General features: G+C 42.7%; 4 protein-coding genes across 4 annotated transcripts; 1 reads left to right on the top strand and 3 right to left on the bottom strand.

The window, feature by feature from the left end:
- Window positions 1-136: 136 nt before the first annotated feature.
- LOC113494080 (WD repeat, SAM and U-box domain-containing protein 1-like) lies at window positions 137-6,065 on the bottom strand. The gene is made up of 12 exons (XM_026872227.1): window positions 5,498-6,065; window positions 5,028-5,408; window positions 4,825-4,934; window positions 4,546-4,736; window positions 4,287-4,455; window positions 3,931-4,112; window positions 3,554-3,708; window positions 3,361-3,482; window positions 1,659-2,073; window positions 1,157-1,276; window positions 811-932; window positions 137-558 (listed from the first exon to the last, which is right to left on the bottom strand). Exons 1-12 carry the CDS (start codon window positions 6,021-6,023, stop codon window positions 307-309), a joined length of 2,745 nt encoding a protein of 914 aa, XP_026728028.1. The 5' UTR covers window positions 6,024-6,065; the 3' UTR covers window positions 137-306.
- Window positions 547-1,796, bottom strand: LOC113493756. The gene is made up of 2 exons (XM_026871761.1): window positions 1,157-1,796; window positions 547-932 (listed from the first exon to the last, which is right to left on the bottom strand). The coding sequence occupies exons 1-2, from the start codon at window positions 1,296-1,298 to the stop codon at window positions 721-723; spliced, it is 354 nt and encodes a 117-aa protein (XP_026727562.1). The 5' UTR covers window positions 1,299-1,796; the 3' UTR covers window positions 547-720.
- A 1,219-nt stretch (window positions 6,066-7,284) lies between the features above and the next one.
- LOC113494079 lies at window positions 7,285-18,328 on the top strand. The gene is made up of 17 exons (XM_026872226.1): window positions 7,285-9,397; window positions 13,834-13,911; window positions 14,087-14,206; window positions 14,422-14,505; window positions 14,579-14,881; window positions 14,973-15,360; window positions 15,606-15,705; window positions 15,776-15,899; window positions 15,971-16,127; window positions 16,199-16,314; window positions 16,425-16,533; window positions 16,641-16,948; window positions 17,019-17,142; window positions 17,214-17,319; window positions 17,734-17,820; window positions 17,905-18,005; window positions 18,085-18,328. Exons 1-17 carry the CDS (start codon window positions 9,358-9,360, stop codon window positions 18,326-18,328), a joined length of 2,589 nt encoding a protein of 862 aa, XP_026728027.1. The 5' UTR covers window positions 7,285-9,357.
- A 4,330-nt stretch (window positions 18,329-22,658) lies between these two features.
- On the bottom strand, window positions 22,659-24,017 carry LOC113494078. The gene has a single exon (XM_026872225.1). It carries the CDS (start codon window positions 24,015-24,017, stop codon window positions 22,659-22,661), a length of 1,359 nt encoding a protein of 452 aa, XP_026728026.1.
- Window positions 24,018-26,430: the final 2,413 nt, after the last annotated feature.

Raw genomic sequence — 26,430 nt, 5'->3', positions numbered from 1 at the left:
TCGTACGGACGGACAGATAGCGGACACTCAGTAATAGTCTACCCTTAAATAATAATGGTTACCCCTTGGGTACGGAACCCAAAGAAAAAGGAAATGAGTACACCAGGGTAAACATATTGATGTGAAAACTTCTCTGTATAGTTTCATATTTGCGATTTAATCTTAAAGGTTGTGTATATCTTTAAAACTTTCAATAATATAGACAAAAGTAAGTTACTGAATAATGATAATTCACATGTAAATACATTGATTTGATGACATATTATGGTAGCGGGATGCTTGAGCTTGTGTAGTAGGTGAGTAGGGTCAGGCGGACGCCTGCAGCAGGTAGAGGCGCAGCTGAGCGCGCACGGCGTAGTTGGGCAGCAGGCGCGCGTTGCAGAGGCGGCGGCCGGACACGGGCGACACGGCGCCCTCCGCCAGGAAGCAGTCCAGCGCCGTGGCGCGCTCGTACGTGTAGCCGTCCGCCGCGCGCGCCGGCTCGCGCAGCAGCCGGTGCGACACCGGGCACAGCAGCCAGTGCGGCGCCGCGCGCTCCTGCGGCCACGTGCATGACAACTTACCAGTACTGTCTATAGGACAACTTCATAGCATCCTACAAACATGCCTAAATATAGATTATGATATTTGTTATCCTATCAAACACAATTTTGTTTTTTTCTGTAGGTGAATCTATTGTTCCCGAATAAAATTTGTATTTTCTGTCTACAAAAATGATATTCAAAATAAGATGTAGGCCTGTTTAGACACATTGTATGTCAACGAAATATAGAATGAGAGTGAGATTTGAGTGTGGTGAGAGCGGCTGACCAGCGGCGGCGCGGGCGGCGGCCGGCGCAGCCACTGCAGCTCGTCGCGGAGCTGCGCGCGCACCTCCTCGCGCTCCGCGACACTCTTGCTCTCTGCCACTTCCTCCTCATTCAACTCCGGCCCTGAGTATTCACAAAGAAACTGTTGCATTATTCAGAATTTAATACTAAGTAGGTATAATTATAACAGCCATAATAACGATAGCAAGAAACAGCTATTGTAGGGAATTTAGTTAGGCTGAGCACTTGAATTTGTTAAGGCAGCGGATTGTATCTCTCGGCAAAAGGACCCTAATGAGTAAATTCGAAATGTGTATTCGTGATATGTAGGTGTGTTAGTAGCATACCATATCCAAAATGAAGCAGCAAGTCGTCAATGTCGTCGGTGAGCAGACGCGCGCCCGTGACGCGCGAGTCGAGCGCGCGCTGCAGCAGCTCCGCCTCGGCGGCGCGGCTCATGCGGGACCCTGTCGCGGGAACAGCTCTCATCTTACTGTACACGCACTTAGAGGTGGATGCAATTTTAAATAGATTGCTTTGTGTTTACTTAGGATGAGTGACAAACATTTGCGCTTGATAACGTGACTAGATGTTTGGAGCTACGTCGTTTGTGTTTTCTTTGATGGATCATTGTTATTATACCCGTCAACGACAATGAAGTTATTTAAATGATTGCGTATTTATGCACATCAGTAATAGACTGATTAAAATACTACTTATTAAATATAAACACTATACTTTATAAAGAACTTAAAAAAGAAACAGTTATCTAGGGTGATGAACAAGCAAGGAAATTCAACCAGACAGACTTACACCTCCCTCCGATAGTATGACTTTACAGTTAGGTACCTGGCGCTCGGGTAATATTCTCCCGGAGCCAACGGCCCACGCCCACGTGACTCCAAAATGAGGGCGCAGTGGCTTCCTCGTCATCGGAGAAGTCGTCTGCTAGGTCGGGCTCGGGCGGCAGCTGCCAGGCGGCCAGCTCGCCCGCCAGCGAGCCCACCAGCAGCAGCGGCGGCGTGGCCAGCAGCGCCACGGCCAGCGCGCCGCCCGCGCCCGCCGCCGGCACGGCCGCCAGCAGGCGCAGCTCAGCGCCGCCGCCGCTGGCCAGCCACACGCGCGCCCACCGGTCTGCGCCCGCGCTACACAGCAGTGCGCCCCCTTCTGAATTCCCTCCCCAGCGCACACACGATGCGCCCCCGCCGTGCGCCGCCACAGAGTTCACCAGTCGCACTCGCGCCCCTTGCTCCTCTTGCTCTGCCTAAACCCACCGCAACCACATTTTGTTACTATGTAAAGGTACTGAGTTGATTCGCATGGAAATATTTTAAGGCGATATGGTTACGAAAGCTGAAATTCGTGTTTGTGGGACAAAAAACTTACAGAAAGGCTGAATTAAGTTTACTTTAAGAAAAAAGAAACTATAGAAAAACTGTATTTTTTTTTTTTAATTTGCTCTTAATCTCAAGTCTCAAATTATAGATGCGAATCTTGGGAACTTGTAATTTTCTATTAGAAATATAAATAAATGGAATGTAGAATATGTTTTTGGACTGGTATTTTATATAGCTTTCATTTGAAACACACCCACACCACTAACTTGTTGTTCAGACGTAGTCCAGGAACAGCACCCGTCCGAATAGCACCGGCGCGAATAGCACCGAGCCTAGTCCACGAACAGCACCTATCAATATTTTTGGCAGGTGCTATTCGTGGATACAAATTTATTTTATTATTTGTGTCCACGAACAGCACCTACGGCTCGGCAGCCTAGTGCTGGGATGCATTTGTTTAACAGGACGTTATTAAATGAAAAATATCGATAAAATCACTAGAACGTTTATTAAGAACTCGGTCTAGGCGACATTTAAATATAAGAAAAAACAATAAAAAGTCTTATGATAATAATTACTAATCTTACAAAATTATAAATCTGTAACACTTTCTTTAACGCACTATCAGCCAAAGGTCCAATGTATGGCGTCCGATGGGTGGACTCGGTCGAAAATTGCTTGCTCGCAATGCGCAAGGGTACGACAAGCTGCACCCTATAAGAATTGTAGAGTAGCGATACTGTGTCACGTGTCTTTGCACGTTACACAGTATCGCTACTCTCATCACCTTTGATGTGAATAGACTGATTGTGATACATTAAAAATTAAGAAAGTGTTACAGATTTATAATTTTGTAAGATTAGTAATTATTATCATAAGACTTTTTATTGTTTTTTCTTATATTTAAATGTCGCCTAGACCGAGTTCTTAATAAACGTTCTAGTGATTTTATCGATATTTTTCATTTAATAACGTCCTGTTAAACAAATGCATCCCAGCACTAGGCTGCCGAGCCGTAGGTGCTGTTCGTGGACACAAATAATAAAATAAATTTGTATCCACGAATAGCACCTGCCAAAAATATTGATAGGTGCTGTTCGTGGACTAGGCTCGGTGCTATTCGCGCCGGTGCTATTCGGACGGGTGCTGTTCCTGGACTACGTCGTTGTTCATTTTGCGATTCATGTAAAATGATACTTAATATTGAATATTACCTCTTTGCACTCAATGAGCCATAATTTAATGAGCGAGTCGCAGCCAGCGGTAGCGAGTAAATACGTCTCGTCGGGCATATCGAGCGCGCTCTGCGCAGGCGCGAAGTCGCAGCTCTGTACGCCTGCGACGCGATTTCTGAGTTAGTATGCGTGCGTAGAGTGTGTGTGTGTGTGTGTCGTGCCGCGTGCGTACCGAGGTCGTGCGCGACGGGCTCGTGGTGCAGCAGGCGCGGCGCGGGCGGCGGCGCGCTCAGGCGCATCTCGCCGCTGGCCGCGCCGCTCGCCGCCACGCGCCCGTCCGGGGACCACGCGCAGCACGTCACGCCCTCCGAGTGTCCCGCGAACACGCTAGCCACACACGATAATACTCGATATGTATTTAAAAAACCGCTAATGAACAGCCGATTATCATAAATAATTAAACCACATCCGATCCTTTTCCATATCCATCCATATGGCTGTATGATGTGCTAGGACACCTAGTAACTCAAGACGACATGCTTCGCTGACCCCTCGTCAATATTAATGATCGATCAAAACGGTAAACATGCACAAAAACAGAATGCTTACTGTAGGGGTCTCGGATCTTGGGTGGCCAGGCTCCAGACAAGCGTGACACCGTCATCAGAGGCCAGCAGCAGCAGCGGCGGTGCCTGCGAAGACACGCGCGCGTCTCGCACCCCGCCGCCGCCCGCCTCACCCGCCTCGCCGCCGCCCGCCGGAGCGCTAAGCGATCGTAGCTGCACGCCCATCTGATCACCAAGCATACGACTCACACGATGACTTGTGGTAAACGAACAGAAAACTTCGTCAATAGACGAGATTTTGTCTTGAGCGATATCAGCGAGAGATGTCAATTGTGTACTGGGCTTGGTTGTTCAAATTTGTGATTTAACGACCAAAATATGGAAGAGCACCGGCATCACCTCAACGTCCCAGAGACAGGCGCGCGCATCCAGGCCGGCGGTGAGTAGCAGCGCGCCGCCCACACCGAAGTGTGCCGCCATGCAGGGGTACTGGTGCGAGCGCAGCTCGTGCAGCGACACCAGTTCCGCCGCGTCTGCGCTCCAGCGGAACAAGCGCGCCGTGCCGTCACTGCACACGCACTCATCACAAGTCTAGCTGATATACATATGTACGTATAGGAACATTCAATAATACTCTCGTAGATTAGGAAGCACAAACCTAGAAGCAGTAGCTACAAGATCTTCGTGCGTGGCAACGCAGTTGATGGCCCCGGTGTGCACGGCGGAGCGCCAGACGCACCGCGAGCCGCTGCCCTCCGCCTCCCCCTCCTCTCCCTCCTCCTCCCCCGCTGGTGGCACTAGTTCGTTAACGTCCTCCAGTGCGTCGTCTTCTTCCACTGGCCCGATCCCCTGCAGAACAGCCACACTAGCAGCTTACTTGCACAAAAATTTTAATAATAATAACATTCATCGATTAGAAATACTATCTGTAGCCAACCTCCAGATCACCAAGAGCAAAGTGAGTTAGCGCAGCACACGGAATTTCAAGGTCGTCATCTATATTCAGCGAGCCCAGAGACCACATCCGTACAGTTTTGTCATTAGAGCCTATCAGAGGACAAAACCAACGATTAGTTTGGTAAATCAAGTTCCCGCCACAAACTACGTAGTTTCATCATATTTATTATTTACTGCACTGACCGGTAACCATGTAGCGTAGGTCGTGTGAAAGCAGTACGCAGGTAAGGTAGCGCGAGTGAGCGTGCACGACGTGCAAGCAGGCGCGCGCCAGCGGTGCCCACAGGCGGGCCGTGCGGTCCAGCGAGGCGGAGGCCAGCAGCGCAGCGCCGCCGCCCCAGCGCAGCGCCGTGACCGCGGCCGAGTGCCCCTCGAGCGGCGCGCCGCACTCCGCCAGCCCGCGGCCCGCGCGCCACACGCGCACCGCCGCGTCCTGCCCGCCCGTAGCCACCAGCCGCCCGTCCTCCGTGGCGTCCGCGCACAGCGCGCCCAGGTCGTGCGCGTTGTCGATCCACGTCAGCGGCGCCGGAGACAATAAGCCGCCAGTCCCACTTCTACAAACTTCTGCGCCATCCAAGCATGTAATATAGTACAGTAGCTTTAAAGATATATGAATGAATGTATATATGATGCTGACACACTAAATCGATTACCTGCGAGGTCGAACACCTTAAGTACGCCATGCGTACATGCCGTCATTAGTAAAAGTCCGCAAGCCGGCGCAGCTACGGCGTGCAGAGCACCCTCATGCGCGTGTAAGCGAGCGATTAATTGTCCGTGCTGGACATGCCAGACGCACAGCGCCCCGTCGTCGTGTCCTGCCAGCAGGCGCGCGTGGCCGGGCCAGCAGAGCGCGCGCACGGCGGCGGCGCCCGGCGCGGCCAGCAGGCGGCGCGCCGCCAGCGCCCGGCCGCACCACACGCGCACGGCGCCGTCCACGCCGCCCGAGGCCAGCAGCGCGCCGCCGCCGGCCCAGCGCGCCGCCGTCACGCCGTAGCGGTGGGCGGACGCGGCGCGGGCCACCTCGTCCCAGCCGCTGCCGCTCAGCCAGCACCACAGCCGCAGCGCGCGGTCCCCGCCCCCCGTCACCAGCCGCGCGCCGAACGCGTCCACGCACGTTACCTCGCTGCGATGCGCACGCACGCTCTGCAGCAACGTCGGCTCCTGCAGCTCTTCCATCGTCTTCAAAACGGTTCAGCCGGACCGCGCGAGCCTTTTTTTATTACTTGTTACTTTTAGCACTGATATTGTAAACCCTGCAAGTCAATTTAGTGGATAGGAGTACCTACATATAAAGTGATATTTTGTCGCGTATGTGACTAACGGCGCGAGTGCACGCTGAGTATGATCGCCGTCTGTGTGCCGGGGGCGGCGGCGGTGACCTCGGCTATCGGCAATCGATGGACGGTGGCGTACACGTGTTGCCGCCCGTGAGGCGTGTACATCGCATGCGGCCGCCGCGACACCCACCGTATGCGAGCCTCACACTCCCGGCATGGTGTCCGACAGCAGACCACTACTATGTAGTACAACATATCAGGCGGTAGCGGGTCCATTTTGAAATATGGAAAACAATATAAAATTAACAAAGTATGTCGGCGCGATGGCGCGAGGTCGCTCGACCAGTGCACCTGTGCACAATGTGTGGTGACGTGGGAAGCGAGGGTCACAAGGGCGCAGAACGCGGGGGTGCGGGGGCGCGGGCCGCGGCCTCGCTGCCGCCGCTAACGTGGTCCACGCTCGAGCCCTCATCGATCGCACATACACCAATGACGAGGTGTTCGCTGCCTCCATTCGACATAATGATAGTTTCAAACCAATTACACCTGTTATTTATTGATGTCCTCCAAATAATGGCTTTCTGTTCTAATACAGCGCCGCTACTACACATTTAACGCTTGTTTACATATTGAATACGAGTAGCAATGACTTGTAATGAAACATATTTTTGTTATTTATTCTTGTCCCTGGACAAGAAATGAGAAGGACGGACGAGACACTGAAGATCAAGAATTTAAGCTCGTTCGTAAAGTGATTTATCTCTAATTGTTTAATAGTAAACCCTGTTGGCCGACTCAGGTAGCGCTTCATACCGATGACTAACCAGAAGTGGCCAAAAGGTAAAAGTGGCGATTTCTCGTAATGCCAGTGGGCCGAGACACATTTCGCTGCAGTTGCTATCGAAAAAGCGCGACCTTCGTCACCAACAAACGACGACGTCCAATGTCATCGGGAACACAATTTGTCTGCAGATATTGTGACAGGCGTTGTCACTTCCGTATACCTAGGACTTGTTAGCCAACAGCGCAAGTGCTACAATCAGAAAACTAATAGTGCTGCTGTTTTCATCATCGGCCATAAACGGTAGAGGCCACTGATGATGATGATGAATTACAATTATATTCTCAGATTAAAGGGAAACCACTGTCGGACAAAGAAAGCTTCCTCTAGAATGTAAACAGATGAATTTGATAAGAAAGTGGTACTTCTGAAATAACGGTTGACAGCAGTCTGTAATTTTAGACATTTCAGTCTTAGTGTGTTACCCCAAAATTATTAATCGTGTCTAAGCGTAGCGGTCGATCATACTTACTGTTGACACATTTCCGTAAATGACGTAAGACCAGCTATTTATTCTTAAACAGAGTTCATTCAATATGACATTTCAATTTATTCCATTGTCGATTTCTAGACACAATACATTTACTATGTCTACTAGGTTTCTTGCCTTAGTTTAATTTTACTTCGATTTTGAGGTCTTTGGCTGTATCTGATTACATTTATTTTAGTTATATCCATTTTTTGACTGTTATTGATTAACCACTGACCAACAGTTTGACCTTAAGTATAAAGGTACGTTGTGACTCAAAAAAGGGATGGTGGTTATTAAGGTTATTAAGGCATGGATTCAGCCGTTCGTCCGATCCTTCACATTGCGAATGTCTGTGTGAATCCTGCGTGTATGTAGTTGTTGCCTTATAAGAGTGTTGGTAGGTTTTGCAAAGGCTAAAGTGAACACGGAACTAGACAAATAAATTATTACAGGCGGCTTAGAGGTCATCATCCAACTAGTGTGTGTCTTGGGTCATGACATTTTCCAATCATATCTAGAGATATATAATAAACAAAAATTCAGAGTAATGCAATCTATTCAATTCATAAACTCATTAAGACTAGGAGGCGGAGGCTAATCTGTAATAATCATTTAATTGTATATAGATATAGTCAGATTGTGCAAACACTTAAAGGAAACTTAGCAGTGCTCCTGACTTGAAGACGGTGTTTACGGTAAGTGCAAAGTCGTGATCCAGTTCCCCTTATAAGTGTTTAATGTCATTAAAATCTTCGAGTATTTTAATCAATCACAAAAAATAGTTAACACTAAATGTATGAGTTAAAGTGATCGTGTCGCAACTCGCGCGCGCCGCGGCCGCGCGGGCTGCTTGCTCAACACGCACGTTTGGCGCTTTAAGTTATTTTGGTAGCTGTTATCATTCAATGAAAAGGTGCATTGACGCGTTGATGTCTAATGATGGACGAATTTCGTAAACCCTAAGAACAGATACCTGCTCTTGCATTACTGTAAGTATATTAAACACTTAACATTTATTATACTGCGTAAGTAACCTGTTCGAGTATTTATAACCTGTCACCCATCACATATTGCTTTATTTTAATAAAAAAAGGAAGAAATCTCTCGTGCCACCAACTCTCATTATTTAATTTTTAATTCTACAGAGTCATTTAATTCCAAGACATGAGATAGAATGGTGATAAAATTTCTAATTATAACAAAGAACTGTACAAACGAAAATACCGAACCTTAATTATATCATATCTCAGTTATTATTTAGTTAAGGTTTTCGTCCCAAAACTGTCTTAATCACCTGATCTAATAGATATGTATAATTGACAAGCCCATGGGCCGAGGGCCGACGGCGGCCGTGACCTTCCGCTCACGGCAGCCGGCGCCTCTGTGTGCGTGCGGCTCGCACTTGTGTGCGTACACAGTATCTGGCGGTCACCGAAACCATTTCCTAACCTATTATTTAATTTTATCTTATACAGATTAAAATAATGGCATATCTTTGCCAACCAGTTTTTTTAAAAGTAAACATAGCTGCTTTTTACCTTAAAGTATACATATTATACCCACCCCTACGTATCAAAATTAAATCGAAGGACCAGATACCGTACCGTATTTAGAACAAATGTGCATTTGATAAAAAAATCACGTATGTATCAACGACTTAATTATTAGGAAAACGAACTTATAGTAACAAGTTTGTTAAAGTGACAAGTATAGAATAGTTCGAGCGTTCGCTGGTGGAGGGGACAAGCGTACAGACATTGAGATGAAGATGGGGCTCCGCGCGGCGGCCGGCGCTAGTCTGAGAGAGTCAGGGAGCGGCGCGCACGCGTCACGAGAGGCAGCGCGCGAGTGCAGTGACAGTGATACCGAGTGACGTGTCGTGACGGACGCAGCAGTGGGCCCGCGCGAGACACGCGCGCCATGACAGTGTGGGCAGTCGTGCTGGCGCTCTGCGTCGCCGGTGAGGACATACAAAAAATGTGCAATTCATTATTAAAAAATAAGGCCTTGTGTATCATCTAACTCCAGCATACTAGTCATTGACAAATTGTTACCTGACTTTAATTTAATAAGTACAACAAACTATTACGAAAATTCAGAATCGTAGCGCACAAATAATAAAGGTATTATTTGTTCGCTATGTTTTGCCTACAAATATTATTTAGATAAAATCTGTAAAAATGCAAATAACTAAGTTTATAATCATAATCAATACAGAGACCATCAGAAACAAAAGAAACATAATATGATCAGATCAAACAAAAAATGTAGAGTATCTTTGTTTTAAAATAAAATTATTTAAACAAGCTACATTAAACTTTACTATTCTTTTAAACAAATAAATAAGATATCTCAATAACATAAAACAACTTAAAACACTTAAAAATAAAACAACTACTACTTAAATTAGGCAACTTATATAAAAAACTTTATTCAATACTAGCTGTTGCCCGCGACTTCGTCCGCGTTGTTAGAAGAGATAAGTTATATTTTATACCCGCCCTATTTTTTCCACATTTTCCATTGTATCTTCGCTCCTATTAGTCGCAGCGTGATGGTTTATAGCCTAAAGCCTTCCTCGATGAATGGTCTATTCAACACAATTTTTTTTTTCAATTTGGACCAGTAGTTCCTGAGATTAGCGCATTCAAACAAACAAACTCTTCAGCTTTATGTATTAGTATAGAGTATAGATAACATTTATGAGATTATATATAATAAAAAAATACATTATAGTGTGTTGCGGACTTTTTTGTAGATATTTATAAGATCTACAATTACTTAGAACATTTTATGGTTCTATCTTTAATAGTTTAGGCAGGGTACGCAAAATAAGTAACTTTTTCGGTTGATTTTTTACACCTTGTGTCCAAAAAACCCTAATATCTTACAAAACCCTCTTTTTGTTAAAAATTAAATATAGCCAATTTATTACTCGTGGATAATGTAGCTTTCGAATGGTGAAAGAATTTTTAAAATCGGTCCAGTAGTTTATGAGCCTATTCATTACAATCAAACAAACAAAGTTTTCCTCTTTATAATATTAGTGTAGAAAAGCAGTATCGATGCGCCATCTATCTGAGATGACTGTAAATTTTAATAATGAGGGAATATTCGAATTTACGATTATATAATTAATTTATAAGCAACCCGCTTCATTTAAGCTCCCATGTTTTATAAATATTATTAAATTTATTTACTTATTTATCCAAATAAACTATCGCCAACCTGTAAAACAGTTTGTTGGCGAAAATAGCGCTCTATGTATATCAAATAGTTATTTTCAATAATAATTGTTATTTATGAGTATGTACGAACCATAATCCATTCATTCAAAAAAAATATGAATGTAATCCAATCTAATTATACCGTAATTATTTATGTATATTATTTTGCCACGAAACTTTAACCCTACTTGACTTGCACAAACAAACATAGCTGTTGTGATAAACTTATACATACTCCTACCACTTTATCAACACATTGTGACAGTATGTATGTATGTAGACCACTTTTTTTAGCTTGTCTTTAAAAAGAAAGCACTACGTAATGACTAACTGAGGACAAAACTTGTGTTGCGGGGGATTCACCGAAATTCATTAATGCTTGAAGACACTCGTACTCAAAACAAGCATTGGTGGATCACAATGTCGCTTTTCAATTATGATTTAAGTAATGACACCATTACAGAGGCAGCAATAGTGTAACATCATCAAAGCCATACCATGCTAATGACTTGTCTATTGTATAATATGTTTAACCTGTGCAGCCCCACTGCTGGGCAAAGCTTTTATTACTAACTTTTATTTAGGTCCTTAGTTATAATTTTGTTTGTACCGAACTTTACGAATTCAATTTGACCTACTAACCGGTTTCTCGCTGAGCTGAAAGCTCATGAATCTAGATAGTGCATTAGCTACTGCGCGCGACTTTATCCGCGCGTTTATGAAGACATGAGGTGAGGTTTTTACAAATCGGTCAAGACTTATTGTGAAGATAAATACTAATTTCAGTAAAGTCACCAACCGGCATCGCTACGGCGCCGCGAAATATGTTTAATCACTGATTGATGTGTCTGAATCAATGACTGACCTATTTTCCATTTAGATATTCACTGAAATAAAGTAGAAGTAGTAAAAGTCCAAAATTTGATGCTTTTAAGAATTAACTGATTTATTTTGATAAGGATGGATGGGATAAGTATCATAACGTTCATAAAAAGCCTTCGAAAATAGACAAGGTTTGAGAACATTCTTTTTAAATAAAAATGGTTGTAGTGATTTAACCATAAAAAGGTAGATAATTGCTGTTGAAGACTTTGTAATTTTGAAGAGGAACAATTCCCTCGTAAATAACTGTCTCGTCTAAACGTTGTGGCAGGTCACGCATGTATTGCTGCTCTTCTCCTACTGACATAAGCTTGATGGTATACGTACGTATTTGTTTAGCTGTTCTCAATAAGTCAACTTTTTGACACTGAAAGAAAACGGCAGTTCTTGAGATTAGCCCGTTCAAGTAAATGAAAAAAGTCTTTCGGACGGAAAATGAAACTGTTGTAATAATGGCTCCATATGCAGATCTAGTGGAAAACATTTGTTTGAGTAATTAGCACTATATTGTTCCTTCTGCAGAATTGTATATAAACAAATTAATTGATTTTACATTATAATATTATGACAAAATCTATTAATTTCAGAGACAATTCTTTTAATTCTAGTTACGTTGGTTGGTATTAAATTAAAACATGATATAACAATAATACTAGTTATTTCAACAACAAAAAATTATGCTTTAAAAACAATATAATTAATAACGTACGTGTACTCAGGGCCCGAGTTTTGGTTTCAGAAGGTTAAAATTAACAATTAATAATAACGACTGTAGAAATAACATTTGGCATGCATAAGGCGAGGGGTCACTTTTATCTATGGATGAGGTCAATACCCGGCCGCTACACAGCATTCATCAGCAACTTTTTTAGCTTACCTGGTTGTTATGATTAATTATTTTAATAATTCCTACTTAATTTAATAAAATTTACACTTGACAATTACAATTACACAATTGACCAAAACTTTATAATTTAGGCTACTCTACAATCCCTAATCTTCATAATTGTTCAGTCAGTTTTTTAAAGAAAAAATAATAAGAATACGTAGTCTCGAAACAATACTGTTAACTGGCTCGCTTTTCTGGAATCCTAGTACTTGTTGATAGGTAACATCAACCGTAATTTAAAAGGGGTGTCTTTTTATTGCGGAGTTATTATGGCTAACTTTTATCTTCCGCATAAGACCCATGTTCGATTTTAAAAATCGCCATCACACTTTAACTGAACCCAAACTAGATGGGGTTCCTCCGGTTAGATTACACGTAACAGGGAGATGAAATTAAATAACAGCTCGTAACAATAATACACAAGTTCTTTTCTCATTAGGAACAGTTAAATTGAAACAAACAGTTTGCGTTGCTCGCAGAACCAACACTTTATTCCAGTAATCACACGCACATTTATACGCTACACTAAAAATAACATTTATAAACTACTCATCTTACCTGAAAGCTTATAGAAAGGACATTTAAAGATTAATATCCCATCACCAATTCCGTTTTATTATCCTTTTAAAATAATCCATCGTAGATCTGCTTTTGTCACAGTATTGTAAAACACCTCATAGTAGTCTCAGGTTCGGTAATAAAACAGCAGCAGCACATTACAATGTTCTCTGTGACAGCAACCAAACTGCTTTACCGACGCGTGGCGTACTCCGGATGTCGTTTCTTTACACTTAGAACTCTAATAACGTGTAGTATTCGATATTTATTTATAGTCTATAGCACAATGTACAATTTATTTGTATATCTATATTAAACAAATCAATTATAAAAGTGAAGCGTTTAGTTTTTTTTGTGAATACTATTTCCACATGAAAACTGTTTGTGTCGCGGAGGAATATGTCAAATCCATTTCACAACGACATCCTCTATAACAAGTCAATTGGTACTTGTCTGGCTCGTCTGTTGACAAATCTGTCAATACCATTCTCCATGCACTATGCAGGTATATTTACAAACGGAGCTAAGAATACTCGGCTCAACCGACTTTTATCTAAAACATTCGAACACAATTCATCTTCAGTACAGAACGAACTAAATTGACATCACAATCCGTCGGGAACTAATATGTCACAAACAGACAACTTACCACGAGTAAAGATACCCCTCTTTTTGCGTCGGTAGATAAAAAATAAATAAAATTGTGACAATGAATAAATGGTTCTGTAAGCTAACGTTACTTAAGCGCCTGTTTTAAGCTTACTAGAAATACAAACATTTTGAATGTCTTTGAAGAAAAATCATAATGTTGACGATAAGATTATGTGCGTTGTCCCACAGCGTACAGCGCGGCGGCGGGAGGCGCGGGCGATGCCGGCGCCGGCGAGGACGCCGCGCGCTGGCAGCACCTCGTCGCTGGTGAGGACCTTGACTTCACTGCACTTGTGTTTAGTCTCGGCCACGTATATAACTAGTGTGACCATAATGGCCTAACCCGATGTCCGTTAACGGAAAAATAATTAACTGACCTTTATGAATTTAATCAGGCATGAAACAGATTTATATTTTCTGATTTCCCTTGATGTGTTTGCAGACTACACGCGCAGTGCCGCAGGAGCTGCGGGCGGTGGCGCAGCGCCAGCTGCCGGCACCGGCAACGTCGGCGCCTGGGGGGGCTGGTTTCCCCCGCCCATCCCACTACAGCTACCACTGCGTGAGTTCACCTTACTAATCAAAATAAGAATAAAATATTTATACAGCCTAGTGATACAAAATGAAACTAGCTAGAAAATGTTCTTACACAAACATAAAAATAGTAGTGAGTCGGCAACTCGCGGACACCAATACAAACACAAATAATTTATTTGAATTAAAGCAACGTATCATTAGTATTCAGTACGTATAACTTGAGTTGTCGTTGTTGGACAGAATCCGAAGGAGGGCGCTCTCTGCCGGTGCTGGTAGTGCCGGTTCCGGTGCCCGTGCCCTTCGCCGCGCCCGCTGAGCCCGCCCGTGAGTACCAACACAGCTCGCCACACCGACCATACACTCGCTACCCGCAACTTAAACCTGTTGTGTGCTGCAGAGTGCCCGCTGAGCCCGCAGCCGCCGCACACGGTCAGCTACAACAGCTACAGCGCGCCCGCCACCGTTCCTGTCAAAGCCGCAGAAGCGCAAGGTGCCTATGGACCAGCTCCGGCCTACAATCCACCACCACAGTATGCTCAAGCAACAACCGCACCCTATGCGCCCTCCGCGCCCCCCTTTTTCTCAGCAGAACCGTCGATCAATGAGACGCCACCCCCGCCGGCGCCGACACGTGCCCCATCTCGTCGCGTCAAAACAGACGAGAGACATGCTAGAAATGCGCCCAAGTTTCCACCCGTCGGTAAGTTCATATTATTTAAATCTCGTTTATGTAAATAAATATTGTTGACGTACACGATCTCAAAAAACATTATTATTTTTGGACATTGCAGAAGACTCTCGCCTGTTAGTAGAACAATTCCTAGCACAGGAGCCAAAAGACCCCAGCCTTCCACCCATAGTAATTGACCCTGTAGGAGTTGTCAGTACCGAAGACTATACTGTGGAGGAACTCGAAGCGGCCCAGACCGGTGTTCCTCAGAAAGCTCCTAGTGCAGAAGTGCCTCAGGTAGAAGAGTCAGTGGAAGTAGCACCGGATCCGCAAACGTCTGCCGAACGCAAGCGCCTCATATGTAGACGACGGAAGACGGAGCCGGGCGAGGGCGAGCAGGGCGCGCCACCGCCGCCGCCGCCGCCGCCGCCGCGCTTCGAGCGCTCGCTGCTGCTGCGCGGTCGGCTCACTGTACCGCGCGCCGACTACACCGAGCCATACACTATATGGTATATCTTTCAATTACCACGTGCCTTAGAAATAGAGACATCATTATTAATATGGTTTCGAAATATAGTGTGATAGAATAAAAAAACATATTTGCGACCATTTCTCGGTCATGTACCGACTACATTGCTTTGTAGGCTTGCAGATAATATATAATCAGTCAGACACAGTCGATAACAGAAATGATGATGAGCTATAAATTTTTGCTGCGATTTCGGCAAGCATTTCATCTCTCGGTCTGTTGCAGGTGGGACGCGGCCAGCGGTGCCTCTCGTGTCGACTTCCACGGCGGCTCCACCTCCACCTACCGCATGATGAAGCGTGACGGACGCGTACAAAGCGTGCAGGTAAGTCACGGTCATTTCATCCTAAACATGTAGTGTTAATTAAACTCTTACTTAATAAGCTCTGATGCAGATCAGTGTGGACCGCACGGGCGAGACAGACATACGACGCTGCATGGTGATGTCACCGCGCCGGATGACATTGGCAGAGCGCGCGCTGCCTGCTTTGCCTGACCTGCAGGCCTTTACCTTTGCCGGTAAGTAGCAGCAGCAATAGCCACGTCGGTAAGTCATTAGAGTGTGAGGAGTGAAGGCTTGCGTTTTGCAGGCTACGTGCAGCGCGGCGAGCAGCGCACGGAGCGCTGGCGGCACACGCTGTCGGGCCACAGCGGGGAGCTGGGCGGCGCGCGCGGGGAGGCGCTCACCTTCCGCCACGAGCTGCTCGTGAGGCGCGCGTCCGACAACTTCACCACCATCCCGCTCCGGTAAGCGCCGCAACTCTCCGCGCGTGGCGCCGCCTCACCTCACTGTCGCCTGACCTCGGTCTCACTTACAGGTACGCCGTCAGAGTCGACAGCTCCGTGCTGGGCGCAGACTGCGACACTTACGTGCACCATTTTGATGAGGTTCAAATAAAACACCACAACTCTGCTATGTTCAATCTGAATGTCGGTATGTGCCTCTTATAGTAATAAAAAAAGGGAAGGCGGTTTTGTAGATATCGTGTTAACTACAATACATTGGAATAATGCACAGAATCTGACACCATTTTGTTATTTTAGCTGATGCTTGTGAACATGTCGAAGTTACCGACCGCATGGATATCGTAGAGCCGCTTCGTGAGTTCACCATGATGAGTCGTGACCCACGCCACGACATTGAGATTGATCAGTGAGTATCAGTGTCAGTCCGAAATCCACCGAAAAATGCAAAAAGCAAAAATCCTTGCTATTTGTGTACGTATTAATTAAATTAATACTTGTTCTAAATATTTTCAGGTATAAAAAGAAATTCGAGCGAGTTTACGCAGACGACACAGAGGAAGCAGTACGTAAAAATGTATTGATGCAAAGCACTCGATATACGGCAGCCGCAAACCGGCAGGGTGCCAGCTTCGAACTGGGCATCAACTTCCTATCAGACAGGCTGGTGGCGGAGCGGCGCGTGATGCTGGGCGTGGAGCAGGTGCCGGACTCGGAGCCCGGCGAGCCCTTCCCGCACCCGCCCTCCGAGCTGGAGGCACTGCGCGGCCGCCTGCCGCGCAAGTTCGACTGGCGGGAGCGCGGAGCCGTCACACCTGTGCGCAGTAAGTCTCAAACCTAACCTATGCTGTGAGTTAAAGTAGCTCCATCTAATTAACATGTTAATTTGTACAGACCAGCTGTTATGTGCGTCGTGCTGGGCGTTCGCTACGACGGGCGCGGTGGAGGGCGCGCTATTCGTGGAGACGGGCCGCCTCGTGCCGCTCAGTGAGCAGGCACTCGTCGACTGCTCCATGCCGTCAGTATCCTTGCAGCTTGCGTCTGATCACCCTCGCGTCTGACTATACTCACCCGCTCGTTGTTTTGCAGGTGGGGCGGCCACGGGTGCAAGCCCACGTGGCCAAGTTACGCTTACAACTACATAAAAGATAGAGGATTACCTGCGCTCGATGAATATACTCCGTACCAAGGAAAAGTATGTAGCTCGTAATCTTTATTAATACCTGTGGGTCTATAATCCAAGGTACATAGTAGGAAATTTTATTTTATGCATCTACTTGTTGATATCTCTGCATCCGCTTTGATTGACTGCTAGAGAAGGCAGACAGGTCTCGGCATTATGTCCGCCATTGTCGTTTTAATGTATAATAAATAAAATGTTTATTATTGTCAATAGGAAAATAGGCATACCACCATGTTGTTTTGGAACTTGAACATGTGTTGTATGAGATAAGGTGTACATATTTTCCTCTTGTTTACCAACTTCTTTAAAAAAAGGCAAGGATCTTATATTTTTACACTAATAATTTGGATAGGATAAACAAGTAAAGTACACATAAGGAACCGTAAAGCGTATCCCGGTCTCATTGTGTGGTGTACCATGTGGCAGGAGCTGTCGTGTCGCGCGGACAGCGTGCCGCCCGTCACGCGCATCAGCGGACACGTCAACGTCACCAAACACATTATCGCTATAAAGGTACAGTACCGAAGCCATCGACTGCTGTATACGACTGTAAGTGTGACTCACTCACCCACATTAATACATGTCTGTTCTGTGCAGCTCGCCATCAAGAAGTACGGACCCACAGTCGTTCTTATCGACGGTGAAACGGACTCCTTTATTGGTATCAAAAAAGGAGGTTATTACCACGACGGTCGCTGGTCAGTAAAAATAAAATAGTTGTAAACATAAAAGTGAATTCCGGAAAGATTTTATAATGTTTGTTGTATCTTGTTGCAGTCGAAAGAATAAGGCGAACCACGCAGTTCTGGCGGTAGGGTGGACGGTGCACCGCGGCGAGACGTACTTCATCCTGAAGAACTCGTGGACGGCGGGCTGGGCGGACGAGGGCTACGCGCGCGTGCGCGCCTCCACCAACACCTGCGGCGTGCTGAACCGCGCGTCGCACCCGCGCCTGCGCGCCGCCGACGTGCAGCGCGTGCCCGCCGGCGCGCCCGCCGCCGCCGCGCCTCCCGCCTCCTAGTGTGCTAGTCTAACTGTAATTTACTGTTGTTTGTTGTTATGCCTGTACCTTCATCGTACAATGTCAGTCATTAAATATAATGTACTCTACGGATACTCGGATTATCATTTAAAACTACAAAATATAATTTTAGTTTACCAAAGTAAAATTAAATAAATTGCTGTATAATAATTTATAACAGTACCCCATCCCATAGTAAGTGTGGTGGTCAGACTTCCTAACTTCTGTCTTCCCGTAACGAAGAATCATTTTAGCAGGTCCCTAATTCCACTATTTACAATTGCCTACGAATGAGTGGAAATTGGATTGAAAAGACACTGACGTCTCGGATCACGTCTCAGACGTCATAAAATTTCATCCAATTTCCATTTTTTCATTGTAAATAGTGGAATTATTGCCCTGGTCTAAAATGAGACATTTTAGACCAGGGCTTAACAAAGCTGAATTGCAGAGTAGGGTTTATGGAACCTTAACATTCTTCATATCTTTAAATCCATGCAAACAAACTCGAGGGCAACAGCTAGTAAGAAACAATGCATTGGATAATCCATTAAACAGTTTATAGATCATACACACAGTATATAGCAATTGTCATTGCTGCCTTGGAAACTGGGTCGGCCTTTGGTGTGGGACGCGACATGCGTCGACAGCAACAAACAGCAACTGCTGCTGGAGCCCTAAAACGTGAAATCTCCAGAAATCTATACTCTATACTAATCTATACTCTATACTAATATATAAAGCTGTAGAGTTTGTTTGTTTGTTTGTTTGAACGCGCTAATCTCAGGAACTACTGGTCCAAATTGAAAAATTCTTTTTGTGTTGAATAGACCATTCATCGAGGAAGGCTTTAGGCTATAAACCATCACGCTGCGACTAATAGGAGCGAAGATACAATGGAAAATGTGGAAAAACAGGGCAGATATAAATCATAACTTCTAACCACGTGGTTAGGAGGTGGTGGGAGCGCTACTGGGAGAATATAAAGACGTCTTATTGTTTTGTAACACCAACATTAAACTACATTAGTAAAATATTACAAAAAGTAAACTTCTCTATGTTTCTGTCTTTTAATATTCTCGTATCCAACTGCGTCAGAAGGAGGGTCATGTTTAAGGAACTTGTCCGTACTTTTTCACGCCCTATCGCCCAAACGACTGCAAAGATCTTGAAATTTAATGTGCCATTGATTTTTTAGGATTGTGGTAGCGTGTGTGTATAAGATAAAATATGACTTTTTAATACGAAACACGAGTGAGGTGGGTTGACTTTACTTTGCTGTAAATATATTATAAATATACTAAAATATGTAAATATACTAAACCAGCAATATAGGTAACAACTAAAAAGAAGTGAAAATATTATGTCCGCATTCGGGTTCAATAATTTCTCGTTCTGTGCTACAAATCTGATAATTCGGTCTGAAAACTATGTTTGATTGTCTCGGTGCCCTTTAATGCTGAAACTCATTTCAAGAAAAACTCTTGCAGACAAAAGAGCGATGATCCATGTTCCACTTTCATATCATATTTTCACTTCCCTTATCACTTATTCATTTAAGTTATAAGTAGTATCAGAAAACTGATTAATTGCTATGATGTCTTCATCAGGCGTTAATTTACTATTTTCGTACTGGTTTAGGTTATCTATTCCCAATATATCTACAATGGGATCTGAGACGTTTCTTTCTCGATAGTTCAACGGAACTAATTATACGCATATCTTTAACATGTATAGTCATAAACATAAATTACTCGTTAATAATATACCTAGTTAACATTCAACAACTTTCACACAACGCCATCTAGTCTCTAAGTACGCAAGCCTTGTATTACGAGTACTAGACAACTAATTAGCTCCTTTCACAAAACATAACTTACTTTGACCCTAAATCGTTAGAAATCGTTAAAACAAAGTTTTTCCTCTTGTCTACATACATTACTAAATCAAAATCAAAAATCAAAATCAAAAAGTTTTTATTTCAAATAGGCCGTACCTCAGGCACTTTTAAAACGTTATATTACTGACTCTAGTTGCACGGTTCCAAAGTGTCATTCTTATGGAGAAGAACCGGCAAGACACTCCATAAGTTACTCTTTTCAAAATAAAATTTTACAGTAGCATTTTACATAAAAATGAATGTCTGCAAAAACAGCGTAAATTAGCAAAACAAGTATCAAATAGCAAAATGTTAATGATTTTCTATAAAAACTGACCTCCAGAGAAGAAATAAAATAAAAAAATGTTACAATGAAGTAAGTTTTGCTGAGGTTTACACTGTTGATACATATACAAAGCATATTTCACAAAAAAAAGGAAAACAATAATAATTTAATGATAATTTTACATAATCTAAATATGTACATAGTCCTAATCAAATCCTTAACAGGAATGTCAAGGCATGTCATAGCTTCTATGAATAGAGCTGTGGCTAAACTAATAGTAGATAACAAGGAAAATAAGATAATGATCTAGTAGACCGCCAGGGAGACCACATGTACAGAGATAATACTAAGTCCACGCGCGCTTATCATTTATATAATCACTAATTTTATAGTACGCTTTCTTACTAAATGGATAACATCAAGATTTTATTAACAAGAAGTTTGATTCAGCCTGGATGTGTTGGGACAAGAGATTTGTACGACTAGCCTGCGCTAACTCAGAATGTCAGAGGGTCTACCACAATTAGTGGTTAGTTAACATTTATTAAGTTGATTAGTATTGTTACAGTTTCTTTTTTCATTTTATTCAGATTGATTGTTATCATCTTGTTCTATTCTTAAAAAGTATTGTTTGTGTAAATAATACTTTTTAACTAATGACAAAGAATAATAGATTAAGTTATAGATTCATAATATGTTAAATTGTTGTAAAGATATAATATTATGTATAATGGTGCTGTCGCTTTAGGTGATACTTACCTGTAATGATTGTTTTAAGATGGTGAAAAATTAAAAATAAATATGTTAAATGGGTATTCGACTACTAAAATACTCTTATTAGCCCGTTAAATCGAATTCGAAATCTTATTAGTAATGACCGTATAAGTCAATAAGTTGGTGCGTGTGTGGGTTGGTGGGTATCACCCTCTTAATTGCGGTGTGTGTACATACTTGTTTATTTTTATTAAAACAATTCGTTGGAACTGGACAAACTAAATTGCATGGCAATCACTATACCTTATTATTCAAAACTAGCTGACTCGGCGAACTACGTATCGCAACAGCATAACAACAGTCGGCGATAAAAGGCAAATAAAAAAAAACCATCCAACTCATTTTAGGTCAAAACAAAGTTTGCTGGGAGGATCAGGAGGATCAGGAGGATCAGGAGGATCAGGAGGATCAGGAGGTGTTTGTAGATCTTTTGGAGACCATCAACTTTGTAGAACATACTTTTAGTGTATGACCAACATATGCGAGAATAAGAAATCGAAAGCGCATTTTTATTTGTCTTGCTTCAAATTTATCGTCACTGCTCAGCTCCTGTGTGTCTTAGCGTGATGCTATGTAGCCTGTAACGTGCCCTGGAATGTGGACTACAAGTACCAAGTTTGGTTAAAATCCGTTCAGCAGTTTTTAACACATACAGACAGAACAAAAACCAGTTTGCATTTTTGGCATCAGTAACGATCACTAATCATCCCCTAATATTAATTTTGAATAATATATTATGTATTCAATGTACATAATGGACCTCTCTACTGATTGAATATAAGTAGGTATAGATGTATCGCTTGCTTTTCTTGATACCCAAATTGCTACGACAAAACAGTAAAACTAATACTGAACGAAGGTCGACTAGGAGAGGGTGGATAATTAAAACACTTGGAAACTAATATTAAGCGCGTATAATATAGAAACCACAGTGCTTGCTGCTCACAACAAAAAAATTAATTCTCCGACATTTATAATATCCCGTGTAACGAAACCATAGCGCGATCTAAATCGATGCCAACGCCATCTATCGAGGTATCGTGTAAACTTTTACGTTTTATATTCCCTTTGATCGCGCTATGATTCCGTTGACCTATAATTACGTAGACATTCCGCCCACCAAGGACATTATGGCGAATGTCCTTCATCTGCCTCGCTTATCTATTACATTCTCATACAGGTATAGTACAATCTTAAAAAAATAAAACTAACAATTTTGTTTCTTAATACTAAATACAACTACACACTAAACCGTTACATTATTACCTTATTTTAAAATCCTTAAAACTACTTAAATAAATCTTACTATTAATTGGCTATAGGTAATACACACACCCTTGATGTAGGTCTTTTTATGGTGGACAATTTTGTCCTTATTGTGACCACACGTGTTAACCCATATCATCAACTACTCTAAGGTATACGACCGCCGCGTATGCTAACTTAGAAGCATCTGAAAACCCGTATAATTCTCGTTTTACTTGCTTTTTCGTGTTCAACCAACGTGGCACTTTTATATCAACTAAAGAAGCTAAGTTTTCACGGTAAGTAACCCATTCTTTTAATAAATTCTTTGGAACTTCTTCATCCCACTGCAGCCCTGCTAACCACAATTTTTGAATTAATGTTTTTGCTACTATTATGCTTGGTGCTAACCACCCCAGTGGATCAAACAATCGTGTAATATCCGCAATAATTTTTCTTTTTGTTGCAGGTCCAGCTATTGGCTTAAGCTCCAGGGAGTATTGGAAGCAATCGTCGCGCGCATTCCAGGTAAGTCCTAAGATTTTTGTTAATTCATCTGTTTTAATCTGTAACGCTTCATCATTTCCATCTCTAATTTTATTTAATAATCCTTGACAATTGCTTTTCCATTTTTGTAATTCAAATCCGCCTTTACCTAGAATTTTGGTTATATCCGTATAAATTTTAAATGCATCTTCTTCAGTTTCAGCTCCTGACATTAAATCATCCATATAGAAATCGCTTACTATTATTTTGGCCAGATCTAAATTGTCCCCGCATTCATCAGCTGCAAGCTGTTGAAGAGCCTTCACAGCTAAGTATGGTGCCGAGGCTGTACCGAAGGTAACCGTTATCAATTCATAAGCCTTTATTTCCTTTTCAGGATCATCCCGCCAAAGTATTCGTTGTAATGGAGTATCTTGCCTATTAACTAAAACTTGTCGGTACATTTTCACTATATCAGCCACTATACAAATTCGATGTACTCTCCAGCGCATAATGATATGACGAAGATCGTCTTGCAAAGCTGGGCCAACCATTAAATCATCGTTCAGTGACCGCCCGTTATTGTACTTACAGGAAGCATCAAATACAACACGCACCTTTGTTGTTTCTCTATCCTCACGGACTACAGCGTGATGAGGTAAGTAAACTCCCCTTATACTATCCCTATCTGATACTTCTACCATGTGATTGAGACTTAAATATTCTTGTATCACCTTAGCGTACTCAACCTTTAATTTATCATTTCTCGCTAACCTTACTTCTAACCCTTTCAGTCTTTTTTCAGCGATCCCCTTGGATTCAACGCCTTGATCGACCAGGTTTGTATCCCGTACCGGCAACTTTACGACATATCTGCCGTCCTTATTCCTTGTCGTCGTTGTCTTGAATAGTTCTTCACATTTGGTTTCTTCCTCCGTGAGCATCCTTTTTGTTCCAGATGGTTCCTCTAATTCCCAGAATTTCCTCAACAATTCATCATCCTGGACACTGGAGTGCATCACGGTAATGTGTGAATGAAAAAAAGACTCAGGATCGACTGCACAAGCTCCCGATAATATCCACCCAAAGGTGGTATCTTGCGCTAATAAATTTCCATTTAGATTTCTTTTAATTCCCTCCTGGATAATTTGACTGTAAACCTCAGCACCCAATAAAATGTCAATTTTATTGGGTCTGTGGTATTCAGGGTCAGCCAATTCATTATCGGTCAAGTCTACCCACTCTATCCTAGCTACTTTCGTACCTGGGAGAAGGGCAGTGACTGACTTCAAGACGTAAACATTTACCTTTATTTGGAAATGTGGGTCTATTCTTGACCTCAAATTAATATCAACCGTATACTTAGACGTTAAGCTTTCACCCCCTACACCTGACACAGTGTGCCTTGATGGCTTTTTCTTTAAACCTAGATATTGAACCAGAGATTCCGTAACAAAAGAACCCTGTGATCCCTGATCCAATAACGCCCTTGCCGTATAATAAGTCCCATTCCTCGACTCAGCCTTTACTAAAGCTGTTGCTAATAAGACAGTTTTACTGTTTCCTGTCGCGAGACATGAGACTACCTGTGTTCCCGATTCTTTCGCTTTACAAGCGTCCTTATTTCCCTCGTAAATTCCCGATGAGGTTTCCGCGCGAGCAGCACTACCACCTTCACCAATTTCCGACCCTACAACACCTTGTTGGTGTAACAATGAATGGTGGCGTCTTTTGCACACCTGGCACCTGAGAGTGTTTTTACAATACCTAACAGAGTGGTTGCTAAGCAGGCAGATAAAACATAATCTGTTCTTTAGAACAAAGTTCCTCCGAGATTCCGTACTTTCCTTAATAAATTTTGGACATGAACTTATTTTGTGTTCACCTGCACAAAAGGCACAAGATACCTTTTTATCGTTAACTACGTGTAATACCCCTGTAGTTTTTGGGACCCTATCTTCTTTCGTTCCTAAATTCTCTAAAGCCCTAAAACGGTTAACGAGGAATTCTTTCAGTTCCTCGAAAGTAGGAAGGTTGTCCTTAGGATCAGATGCTACCTTCAACTCCCATGCCCTTCTAGTTACCTTATCAAGCTTCTCCGTGATAATATGTATAATCAAAGTTGAGGCAAGATCTATATCTAAATTTTTTATGGATTCTAAACAATCAGTTGTGGTACTCAGAAGCTTTTTAATATCCGTTGCGGACTCTTCAATTATGGCCTTTTGATTAAATAAAGTTTTAACTATCCCGTTTGCCAAAAATCTTTTATTATTGTACATGGACTCTAGTTTTGTCCAACTAGTACTATAATTATCTGCGGTCACCTGTACATTCCTTAATAAGAGTTCCGCCTCCCCAGTTAAATACCCTTTCAAATAATATAATTTCTGTGCATCATTCAATTTATTATTTTTATGAATTAACCCCAAAAACAAATCTCTAAAGGTCAACCACTCCTGATATTTACCAGAAAACATTGGTATTTTAACCTCCGGCAACCGAAAATTATTTTCTTCTTTACAACTACTACTAAGACCCGGGCTACTATCATTAGTAGATACACATTTATTTTTTCTTAGAATCTCTTTCAGAGTACTTTTGAATTGCACATATAATTCCTCTACTTCATCGTAAACACAATCTTTATGATAATTGGAGCTGTATAATTCCGTTTTTTTTACTTCGCTTATTATTTTAACATGTGTATTATAGAAAAGTTGCCATAGTTGTTCTAAACTCTCTAAGCGTGTTTCAATGTACGATACAGTAAGTAGATCTTTTGGGCATTTTTTAAAGTTAATCATAGCCTTATTAATTTTGACTTTTACGTCTTCTTGGATATCCACTAACGAATCCATTTTATAAATACAATATTAGACGTAGAAACAAACACAAATAAGACAAAAAACACAACAATAAATCTAATACTACAGCACAAATAACACAAACTAATACGCTAAACTTAATGTCCACTAAGTAGTTATATTCTTCTCGCACTTGATCCGAACACAAACTTAAATTCCCGAAAATTTTACAAGTCTTTTTGAGTTCAATTTCTATACCAAATCGGGCATAGGTTCCCCGTCCCAACCACTTTTTCTTAAAAACTATTACAAGTCCAAATTACTATTTTTGAAAGTACTCACGGTTTTTTTTTCACCATACACTCACTGACACTGATACGGTGGCGCCCTCTGTGCTACGGCGTTCACCTTCGCGTTCGTTCACCAATATTAAGCGCGTATAATATAGTAAACCACAGTGCTTGCTGCTCACAACAAAAAAATTAATTCTCCGACATTTATAATATCCCGTGTAACGAAACCATAGCGCGATCTAAATCGATGCCAACGCCATCTATCGAGGTATCGTGTAAACTTTTACGTTTTATATTCCCTTTGATCGCGCTATGATTCCGTTGACCTATAA

The sequence above is a fragment of the Trichoplusia ni genome, chromosome 5 (genome assembly GCF_003590095.1).
Source record: "Trichoplusia ni isolate ovarian cell line Hi5 chromosome 5, tn1, whole genome shotgun sequence".
NCBI lineage: Eukaryota > Metazoa > Arthropoda > Insecta > Lepidoptera > Noctuidae > Trichoplusia > Trichoplusia ni.
Note: the sequence above shows the minus strand (reverse complement) of the source record. Positions and strands in the feature narration are given on the sequence as shown.

What these genes read in the sequence shown, in the direction of transcription:
- LOC113493756 (XM_026871761.1), bottom strand. Translation starts at nt 1,298, where the DNA reads ATGAGAGCTGTTCCCGCGACAGGGTCCCGCATGAGCCGCGCCGCCGAG. An exon ending in GCTGCTTCATTTTGGATATG is followed by an intron (nt 933 to 1,156) that starts GTATGCTACTAA and finishes GTGAATACTCAG; the next exon opens with GGCCGGAGTTGAATGAGGAG.
- LOC113494080 (XM_026872227.1), bottom strand. Translation starts at nt 6,023, where the DNA reads ATGGAAGAGCTGCAGGAGCCGACGTTGCTGCAGAGCGTGCGTGCGCAT. An exon ending in CCTACGCTACATGGTTACCG is followed by an intron (nt 4,935 to 5,027) that starts GTCAGTGCAGTA and finishes GTCCTCTGATAG; the next exon opens with GCTCTAATGACAAAACTGTA. An exon ending in CGCCGCCCGCGCCGCCGCTG is followed by an intron (nt 559 to 810) that starts GTCAGCCGCTCT and finishes AGTACTGGTAAG; the next exon opens with TTGTCATGCACGTGGCCGCA.
- LOC113494079 (XM_026872226.1), top strand. Translation starts at nt 9,358, where the DNA reads ATGACAGTGTGGGCAGTCGTGCTGGCGCTCTGCGTCGCCG. An exon ending in GCTGGCGCTCTGCGTCGCCG is followed by an intron (nt 9,398 to 13,833) that starts GTGAGGACATAC and finishes GTTGTCCCACAG; the next exon opens with CGTACAGCGCGGCGGCGGGA. An exon ending in GACGCGTACAAAGCGTGCAG is followed by an intron (nt 15,706 to 15,775) that starts GTAAGTCACGGT and finishes GCTCTGATGCAG; the next exon opens with ATCAGTGTGGACCGCACGGG.
- LOC113494078 (XM_026872225.1), bottom strand. Translation starts at nt 24,017, where the DNA reads ATGCACTCCAGTGTCCAGGATGATGAATTGTTGAGGAAATTCTGGGAA.